This window comes from Pollachius pollachius (genome assembly GCF_949987615.1).
Source record: "Pollachius pollachius genome assembly, chromosome: 5".
In the NCBI taxonomy this organism is placed as follows: domain Eukaryota; kingdom Metazoa; phylum Chordata; class Actinopteri; order Gadiformes; family Gadidae; genus Pollachius; species Pollachius pollachius.
The window spans coordinates 22,551,268-22,562,249 of NC_136938.1; the positions used below are offsets into that span (position 1 = coordinate 22,551,268).

Genomic DNA, 10,982 nt, shown 5'->3' on the forward strand with positions numbered 1-10,982 from the left:
GATCTTAAAAAAATTGCCTCGCAAAAATAAATCTCAAATATCCCTTGTTTTTAATTCCGGGGCATTCCACTGACAACGATTCCGTGCGACTTTTACAACATTGGAAAAATGGTGTCAAAATTTCCAGGTGGTTTTTAAAAATAACTGCAGCTGAGATTGTGCAGCGAATTAAATTCCATCACGGCAGACATCCCCGACAAGCCAGGCAACCCGGGCCGCGGGCGATCTGACTGACAGGTCTGATAATGTCTGTTCCTGTGACAATGTCATGGCACGATGGAGGGAGAGCAGAGCATGTCAGGCTCGGGCCCCCGAAGGGCCCGCGGCTGCTGCGGGGAAGCAGGGCCGCGTTTCATCTGTCCGTCTGAGGCTGACTGACAGGGCAAATCATTCCGTAAATTCAGATTCATCGCAACACTGAAGAACAAGTCGCCGACTGAGGTAACGAGCCCTCACCATTACAACGCTGTACAGGTTCTCTCCAGGGTACAGCCCGATCCGGGCTTCCATCGAGCCCCCTTCCACTGGGGATAGTTTTGATTGGGTTCGGTGAAGTCTGTTCCCTGTACACAGGGGGTTCTCCAACTCATGTTCCGATCTCTCTCTCCCTCTCTTATTCAACCCTTGATGCCCGTTTTGGTTTGTGTGTGTGTCCCTTCATTAGAGAGGCGTGGGGCTGGTGGCGGGGCGGGACAGGGTATGGACAGGTCGGGTGGGGGGGGGGGTGGGTGGGTGGAGGACGGATGGAGAGCGCGCTTCAGAGATCGCTGGTCTCAGGCTGCTCGTACAGGGCCCGCAGCTTCTCGAAGCACGGCCCCCAGTCCCCGAGCGTCTCCTCTCTCTTGGCCTCTCCTCCTCCTCCTCCGGCTCCTCCGGCCGCCCCCCCGTCCGCGCCTCCTCCCGCGCCTCCCTCCAGCCCCGCCGAGCTGAAGGAGCTGAGGGAGCCGGCGGGGGAGCCGCCCCCCTCGGTGGAGAACACCTGGAGGGAGTCGAAGGGCCCCGCGTCCGGGTGCTGGTCGGCGTCGCGGATGATCTCGCACAGGTAGCGGGCCAGGTCCTGGCTGGAGAAGGACAGGGAGCGGCGCGCCAGCGCCAGGGGCCGCGCCTGGCCCTGCGCCGGGAGTCTCGTGGGGGCCACGTCCCTGCGGACGGGCGGGGCCGACACCGTGGACGTGGTGGCGGCGGAGCAGGAGGCGGAGCCCTGTTTGTTGGAGCAGGAGGAGGAGGACGCCACGGAGGGGGGCAGCGTGCTGGAGCTGTTGGTCCGGCTCAGGGTGTCCTGCGACTGGGCGGGCTGGGCCTGGTGGTGGTGCAGGAGGTGGTGGTACTGGTGGTGGTACTGGTGGTGGTGCTGGGTTTGGGAGAGCGGGAGGACCGGGTGGTGCAGGGCCCGCATGCGGCAGTACTGGACCGACTGGGCCGGGCTGGGCTGGAGGGATTTCTGCAGCTCCGCCATGTCGTAGGCGTTCTGTTGATGCACACGCGCGCGCACACACACGCACGCACGCACGCACGCACGCACGCACGCACACACAGGGACACCGTTAGCATTAGACACAACCTAAGAAAGGAGAACCCATTAGCTGGATTAGCATAAGAGCCAAGACCAGCCAAATGCAATGAGACAAAGGGGGAAAAGAGCTAAAGGAAAGAGGGGAATTGATAGAGAAGTGGGGACCCAAGCCTGACCACTCGACTTCTTTCAAAGTTCAACCCTTTTTTAACTTTGCACTCCAATGTCTCCATTTGTCTGAATAAACCAACCGATATATTAATCAGTGCTGAAGTGTGGGTAGATGAGTGTGTGTCTGTGTGTTTGAGCTCAAGTAAGTACTTGTGCCTGTTTAATTCAAAATACATAGTCATTTGCATGGGTATGATTTCACCTGGCTAATTATTACTTCCTCCCTCATATCAAATTTAGTGGTTCTCTCTCCCTCTCTCCTTCAACTTATCTCTTTCTCTAGCTCAGAGCCATCTCTGAGGACACAAGAGCATCACATTTAGTTATTCTCCCTCCTTTATCCAACTGGTCATCGTTATTTGTTAATATGTCACAGACAATTACTGTAGCACTGATCAAACTCAGACAGCACTGATCCCCTCCCTGTGTTGGGTGAAAGAAAGAGAGGGGGAATGAGATTTGAAGGAAGGAAAATGGGCCTCCATTGAACCAGAGAATGAAGGAAGATGAATCGGGGACAGAAGCGGACCAGAGTTGCTCTGGGAGGGTGATGATGTGACGGGTAAAAACTGCTCTGCAGAGCTCTGCGTGGGTTTGTTCTCATCCTGTAGGGAACAGGATGATAAGGCCCTTGAAAATCTGATGCGGCCCCAGCAACAGGCTCTCAGAATTTGGCAATGTAGCAAGGACCAGTGGTTTTAATGTGTGTGTTCGTGTGCGTCCTGTGTGTTCGCGTTTGTGTGTTTGTTAACGTGTGTGGGTCTGTGTGTGCATGTGGGGTTGTGTGAGCATGTGTGTTTGTGTGGCAGTACATGGGACATGAGCGTGGCAGTGGCAGATGTATGGGTGTGTGCCTGAGTGTGTTTGACGGCATGGGTGTGTGTGTTTGTATAAGCATGCGTGTGTGAGTGTGTGTGAGCATGCGGATGTGTGTTTGTGTGTGTGTTTGTGTGTGGACATGTGTGTGTGTGTGTGTTTGTGTGAGCATGCGTTTGTGTGTTTGTGTGTGTGTGTGGTTGCGTGAGCATGAGTGTTTGTGTGGACATGTGTGTGTGTGTGTTTGTGTGAGCATGCGTTTGTGTGTGTGTGTGTGGTTGCGTGAGCATGAGTGTTTGTGTGTTTGTCTGGACGTGTGTGTGTGTTTTGTTCCAGGTCCTCTCTAGAGCTATGGAGTATCTGGTAGGATGGATGAATAGCCTGCGCGGGTCTAATTAAAATAAACGTGCACAATTCAAATCGTACACGTTGCGCACCGGAGCTTCACATGCGAGCGCAAACACATGCTACACATGTTTTAATGGGTTTTAATTATGGGATGAAAGCAATGCATTCGTTTTGGCAGACAAAGGAAAACTAAGCAAGCTAATGATATCAATTACTGCATTTTCAAAAACGCTCTTCAAATTTGGATGCCATTTATTCACTGACAGTCTAACTTAAATGTGTACATTTGGAAAACTGTCCTAGTATTTTCTACCAGAGGTGATGAAATGTTTGAAATTAAGGAGGGGACAGAGTACTTTATTATTTGTATATTCTTTCTTAACAAATCTTTATGAAATAAAATGTGAAAAGGCTTTAATTTGGCATCCATGTACACATGACAGAATTACCCAGAGAAGAGACTTATCCAACCTACATGTACAGGTTGTTGTATGTTCACGTATAAACGGTTGGGGAAAAATTGGGATGTTTTAATCAACAAGGTGAAAAGTGTAGGCCCCCAAAATCAAAATACCAAAGATAACGTTATCTCATGACATGAAATAATATTAAGGTTGGATCATTAAATACTTCTACTTAGGTAAACCCTTATCAGAGGTATCAGTATATGTCTTTTAGTTGTATACACTTATAATTATATGGCTTTGTCTAGGTAGGCTTCGGTGTGTGTGTGTGTGTGTATAGTATGTGTGAATGTATGCACTTTTGCATATAGTAGTATGTGCAGAAATGCATATACAGTATGCATGTGCTGTATGTAGGTGTGTATGTATGTATACATGTAGGTGTGCATGTATGCATACATGTACATATGCATGTTTGCATGTATGTATGCATGTATGTATGCATATATGTATATGTGTATGTATGCATGTATGTATGCATATATGTATATGTATGTATGTTGCAACTACGGTGTGTGTACCATAGTCAGTCCCTCCAGAAAAATGCGGCGTTTTTTTGTGATTGTTGCGGCCAAAAATCCTTGATTATGCGGCACGTTTTCTTAAAAAAATGCGATGAAATATGCGGCATATTTATGCAATTTTATGCGATGAAATTGCGGGAACTTGCGAAAAAATGCGGGAACTTGCGAAAAATGCAGCTTTTCGATGACGTTCACGTCGCGTAATTACGTCACTTCATAACGTTCCCATGGCAACAGGGGGAAATGGCTGCTCTTGTGTGCAAATTTTTCAAATTTCTGCTAAGATATATGGGACTTTTTTGCAACGAAAATGCGGGGGATTATAAAATCATGCAAGCCCCACATATTTTGCGCGGAAATCGTCAATTTATGCGTGAAAGTGCGGCATATTTGAAAAAATGTGGCCCCCGCATGAATACTCGGACTTTGGCTGATTATGCGTTGAATTATGCAATCGCATAATCGCGTTTTTCTGGAGGGACTGTATAGTGTTACTATGAACTGTATATATGTGTGTGTACCTGGTCCTCCTCCCCTCCTCCCTCCTCGTCGTAGTTGAGGACGTTCTCGCGGATGTCCTCCCAGCCGTCGTGGTGGGCCGAGACGTGGTACACGCCCTCCTTCAGACCCTTGTAGCTCCGCCAGCGCGTGTACAGGAAGATACCCAGCAGCAGCACTGGACAGGGAGGGAGAGAGGGAGACAGAGAGAGAGGGAGATAAAGAGTGAGGGAAAAATACGAGTGAGTAACATTTACATATAAGGAGAGAGAGCAGGAGAAAGAGAGAGAGAGCAGGAGAGAGAGAGAGATAAAGTGATAGAGAGAGATAAAGAGATAGAGAGAGAGACTGAAATAGTCAGGCAATGCGCTAGAGAGAAAGTATGGGACATTGAAAGAAGGAATAGCAGGAGAAGAAGACATGAGGAGAGGGACAGAGAGACTCAAAGGGAACAGGAGCTTGTGAGAGTCAGAGAAGCAGGTATGAACATGTTTAGAAATAAATGCAAATACGGAACAAGAAGAAGGGGGGGAAGGGGGCTACAGCAGTTGGTAAAACATGAAACGTCAAATCACGTATAGTTGGGGTCCACGGCATCAGAATTCAAAAAGAGCTCGCCGGTAATTACGATTCAATTAACCCATGGCCTTGGAGAAAGATATGATGTTTAATGAAGCCGGCCCTGTTAATCAATATGGAGAATGTGAGGATGAAATGGAATTGTAATCCACAGGCCGGAAGGCGAAGGTTGTGCCTCAGAATCCATTACCCTTATGGATCGGATGGCTCGGCTTGTTAGAGCAGGGAGGCTATATGCATCCGCTGCTCCTGATACATCCTTACTTTAACATATGATGTATATATATGTATGATGTTTATATATATATATATATGTATACACTTTATATACACACACACATCAAACATATTTGTGTGGTTGACATTCTAAATCTGTCTTTAGCAAGTTTTTCTTTGAATATTTATACATTTATTCTCCTACGCAGGCGCCTACTATCCGCATTTGAGGTTTGCACCTATATAAATGTTTTTCCTGACCTTAGAAAGTCGATGGACGGATGGATATTCACATATATTATACCACCGCTCATAACACAGCCAAACAGCGAATTACCAGACAAACAATCCAACGATTGGATTGGAATGTCCCATTCCACTGCTCATATACAAATATATATATATATATATATATATATATATATATATATATATATATATATATATATATGATGTTGATTGTGTAATAATGGAAAAAAATGCATCCAATGATGAATGAATGGATAGATTAATCAATGATTCAATGAATGTCACCAGTGGAATAGTAATTCTGATTATTGATATGTGACCAAAAAAGATGCAAAAAGTGTGGAAACAGATACATGGATGACTTCATGGATGAATGAATAACATACTACAGTAAATACCAGGAGAAAATTTATGAACGTGTTATTTTAGCACAAAAAGGGGACGAACAGCTGCTAAAGCCGAAAGAGAAGAATGGATGAGTTAATGGATTTATGAAAGCCTGAACTTAAGCGGTAGAATCGCCAGGGCAGTCGAAGCAGCGTGGACACATAATCTATCATCACCTCTATAGTCTCCGAGAGCTTTGTGTGAAATCCAATGAAACATTCAGCGACCAGATTCCCAACCTACAGAGCTACATAAGCGTTTCAGGAGAAGATGGGGCTAATATAAAGAAGTGAAACTCACTCTAAATCACCACGGTAACCAAACAGCACCGAAATTGCTAACAGTGAGTGGGATGAATTCATGTATGAATGAATCACCGCAGCGTGTAGCAGTTGAAGGACAGTGGAGAGAAAATTATGGGAGAAGAAAATCACAAAATCAATGTGATGAAAGGAATTGGAACATATGCCGACAGATGAAGGAAACAAAGATGTTGAGGAAAATGGACGCGGTTGACAGAGGAGTGACGGTGAAGGGGAGGGAGAAGGTGGCAAGATATACCATTTATTTTCTTTGTCTAAACAATGGAGGAGCAGCAACAACATTTCCTTTTTGAAGGACATATTTTCAGCACGCCAATGTGAAAACAGAGTTCTACTCGAGGTGCCAATCTGCATGTTTTCCTGTCCACACCAATGCCTCGACCTTTTTAGAGTTGTCTGACAAATTCCCTGTCGGCAACCCCCCCAACACCTCGCCGACTTCATCTACCCAGTTCCCGGCTTTCTCCATTATTTAGCCCCTCTGAATTTACCAGCATATATTTTCTCATTCCTGGGGTATTGGCCACCGGGGAGCTCCACGCAATCCAGAATATACCACTTCCTCCACCTCTGCTCTTAATCAAGGCATTGATTCCGAATGGGCTTTTTATTTGCGCAGGTAGTGGAATCAAAGCAAGGGGGAAAACAACTTTTGTCTTTACATAGAATGCAATTAATAAAATGCAATTAACATAAGAAGGGTGTGATAAGGACAGCCGCGGCTCAGGAGGCGTAGCGGGTTGTCTGGCGATCGGAAGGTTGGTGGTTCGATCCCCGGGTTCCTAGCTGTGTTGAGGTGTCCCTGTGTTGAGGTGTCCCTAAGCAAGAACGCAAACCCTAACTGCTTACGCACGTGCTGGCTGTCGCATTGCAAGCCTGCCAACACCGTCAGCGTATGCATGGGAGAACGTGGTCAATAATGTCTGAAAAGCACTATATAAATGCAGTCCTTTTACCTTTCACTTCGCTGCTGCCAACGGATCATTTCAGGCTCAAGGAATGTGCACCTATGCTTCACTTGCAATTTGAAGATATAACAAATAGTAAGCACTATTTTCTATACCCGTCTCACCGATACAAACAAAAGTATTTTCATAATGTTTTAGGACTTTGAAAAACTTTCTCTCCTATTTCAGATAAGTACATTGTGTGTTGTGGTTCTTAGCATCTTTTAACATGTTTTAAGGATACACTCACTGTTTTAGGAAAGATAAAAAAAGATATATATATATATACATATATATATGTTTATATTAGGATACACTCATTAACATGTTCTTAAGCTAAAATCAACACATTGGACAGATAGCATTAGCATGGGCATCCTAATAAAAGCTCAAGCTCAGAAAATCCTTTCCTTTAATTTATGTTCCTTAACATAGAGCATCCTTCAGCAGAGAAGACATATCTGCAGGCATATCAGCCTAGTCACTGAACAGACAGCATCTCGTTATGGGAATTTGTATCCCCCTCCCCCCACCACAAAACATTTAGAAACAATATTTGTTTAGGGATGTCCTAAAATACTTGTAAACGAGGCAAACACATTTTTTTACTTTGATGAAAACATTTCATTCTTACAAGTAGGAATTGCAAGGGAAGAGTCTCTTGAATACTCAATCCCCAATGTCTTTAAGTATAACTGGATTCTTCCTTAAGTATCAGATTATAATAGAGTTAACGTTACATGCACTTCAGTTCTAAGTACACTGACCATACAAGGACACGAATAGAGGAATTTTGGGGACATTGCGAATTAAACTGAACTCCACCACTGAGCCACTAAACCATCAAGTCAGTTATATTTTTATTTAGTGTTCTACTTCATATATTTCCCTTAGGTGAAATCAGATTTTTTTAAGTAAAATAACTGATTACTTTAATCAAGAGTAATTGCCTCATAAAGAGACGAAAATGTTTACTTTAAACAAAAGGTAAAGAATCTTTTTGCAGGGAGTCAAACACACTTTTCATGACACTGAATAGACCATCCACTGTTCCCTTTAATAATGAAAGAAGTTGTTTGAATGTTTGTTTTTGAATCAGTTGATGGCGATTAAGGTAAATGGGTTCTATGCACTTTCAATGTGGTTCAATGTCTCCATCATTTCATACATAAATATGTTTTGGCTGACATTATATTGTCAACACTGCATCTTTTAATACTGGCTCAATATGCCTTGTGGTACGATTAAAATATAATGTGTCCGCATTACAATAATAATCTATGATCTATAATAATTACTTTGTTAAAGATAAAGCTTGTAGCTTTGTTTTGACATCTACGTAGCTTTGATGACTTATGAATATTTGTGTCCAATTATTGGCTCTCATTCTGCCATCGTTCAAGTGTGTGCAATGTGTCAAATATCGTATCAGGCTTGTACATCACAACGTCACATCCCAGTGATCTCCACCGTTTTGGCAGCATAGGACAATCGGAATTTTAGTTATTATCTTGGTATCAAGGGTTTTGGTCAATGTATAGTCATCGTTATCGTGAAGTTATTTGTCATTATGGGAAGACATTGTTGTGTTGGAAACATCCACAGCATTTCTCATGTGAGCGTTTCTCATGTGATGCTAATGGAAAAAATGTTTCCATTAGCCTAGCTTACTATAGATTCACATTGTGTTCATATTGTTAAACTCCTGTCTTTCACACACTTTCTTGACCCACAAAATACTGTAACCCAGCCAACTTGCACTTGCAAAAAAGTATGAAAGTGTAAGGAATTGCTGGCGGAATAGGGAATCATTGTTCACAATACACAGAAGAAAATCTCCGGGCTGGAGTGCGTCCTTCATAATGGAGGTAAAAAACATTGGGTTACTCTTATGAGAATACAAGGGCCAGCAAATCAGCTTCCCATGATGTATTCAGATGAACGAGCACTATTAGGAAATAGAATTGAGTGAAGGCCGTCTGAGAACCTAAAGGGCCCTGCTCCTGCAGCACAGCCAGGAGGGGCTTCCCAGCATGGCCCAACACGGGTAATGGAGTGGTGGCCGTGATGAAGCTGTTCTGAAAGGTCTTTGTCTGGCTGTTAATGGACCGCTGGCCCAGATGAACTGTTTCTGAAAAGGTCTCATCTGCTGTCCCTGTAACCTGTTGTCAGACCTCTAAATAAAGAGGTGGGTTGCGCGGGGGGAAGCCAGTGGGGAAGCGACGGACGGTGTGTTATAAGGAGTTCAAAGGTCATCGTATAGATGGCTATAGGGGGAGTGTGCCTGTGTGCGCGTGCTTGTGTTTTGCCAGGATCGGCTGACCTCCGGATTCGTCCAGTAATGATCGAACTTACTTGTGATGTGTTTCAGACTGTATTGAGTTTTAAACACAATTTTAAAACAAAAAAAGCAAAGAACTTAAGCTTGAGACAATACGTTGTACTATATACAATACTTGTCTATCCCAGCATGTGATACAAGAGAGGTGATGAGGCTGACAATGGCTGAATTTCTTGGCGCACGGTAGATGTCACGTCACCATACATTTTGGTGTATAATATTCTACTCGACAGCTTGTGTGTGTGTGTGTTTAGGTGAGTGTGTTTGTGTAGATGGTCGAGGTCATGAGGTTAGGTTGGCCCATGTTACGATATCTAATGCCTCTAATGCCTGCTGAAAGGCTTTTTCAGGGTGACGGCATGTGATGTGAAGGCAGGATAGAGAGATGGAAGGCGTTGGAAGAGGAGAGATTATGTGTTTATTAGTTCACGCTGCCTCCAAGGCCCCATTCTTTCTTTCTTTGACAATGCCGTTGTTCAATACGGCTCGCTCTATCCATCTCTCTCTACTTATTCTTTCAGTTCTCTTGTATCCTTACCCTTTGTGCTCTCTGAAATATTTATCTTTGTAATATTATTTCCCAGATTCTGCAGTGAGTTTAAAACTTATTGACCCGTGATGGAGGCACAAGTGAGATTATCAGATGGGGCCTTACACTACTACATGGTTCAAAACAGTTGCCGAAATGTATGACATAAAGAGCAGACTTACCAAAGTAATAAACTGCGATTGGAAATGCTGTTCAAAATGCAAATAAATGTTTTTTTTCTAGTTACTCTCCTCTTCGAAATGATTACATACCCCACAAGGAAGTTAGAGTTGAGACTAGTTTATATTTGCTTTAGTGAGAGAAAGAGAGAGGATGAGATAGATAAAACACACATAAAGAGTGAGAGAGAGAGGGGAAAGGGGAGAGGTTGAGAGAACGAAGCTGAGGGGGAGAGAAAGTGAGAGAGAGAGAAAGAGGGAGAGAGAGCGAGAGAGAGAGCAAGAGAGAGGGAGAGAGAGAGCAAGAGAGAGAGAGAGAGAGAGAGAAACAGAGAGAGATAGAGAGAGAGTGCGCGAGACAGAGAGAGTGGATGGTGCTGGAAGGACAGGAGAGATAAGAGGAGGGAATGACGGGGAGAAAAAGACATAGAAGGGAGTGGAATGGAAAGAGGGAGAGATTGAGAGAGTCAGAGAGAGACACACACAGGGAAAGCAGTGGTGCTAGGAGGATGAGGAGAATAGGGAGGTAAGTGGGGAGAGGAGGAGGAGGAGAAGGACAAATGGCCCCTTGAACCGAGTCCGTCTGGGGCCCTGAGTTGGAGTTGAGACTAGTTTTCATGGGAAATTTGATGGTGTTTTATGGTGGAAAACATACATAGGTTCCTAACCCACACCACATGAGGGCTCAGAAGTTAACGTTGCAATTCAATTTGTAGTTGCTGTCATGAGACATATATTTTTAATTGGGAACAGGGAAGAGAAATCTTGAGGAGTTAAAGAAAATTATGAAGGGTAAAACCATGATTTAGATCAAATAGTCGCTCAGAGACGTTTAATACAAAGCGTTGACCTTTTCAAAATGGGATTCTCTTTAAAACTTTATGTTGCTCAATTACTG

At 44.2% G+C, this 10,982-nt stretch overlaps 1 protein-coding gene across 1 annotated transcript in view; it reads right to left on the bottom strand.

Annotated features, from left to right (window-relative positions):
* Positions 1 to 645: 645 nt before the first annotated feature.
* Positions 646 to 10,982, bottom strand: part of LOC307076124 (neural-cadherin) — a gene marked incomplete at its 5' end in the record, with an annotated part of 231,844 nt that continues 221,507 nt past the window's right edge. Inside the window, 2 exons of the mRNA XM_079737008.1 lie at positions 646 to 1,468; positions 4,358 to 4,512. Coding sequence (XP_079593134.1) covers positions 758 to 1,468; positions 4,358 to 4,512 — 866 coding nt within the window. The 3' untranslated portion in view covers positions 646 to 757. The remainder of the gene's footprint in view (positions 1,469 to 4,357; positions 4,513 to 10,982) is intronic.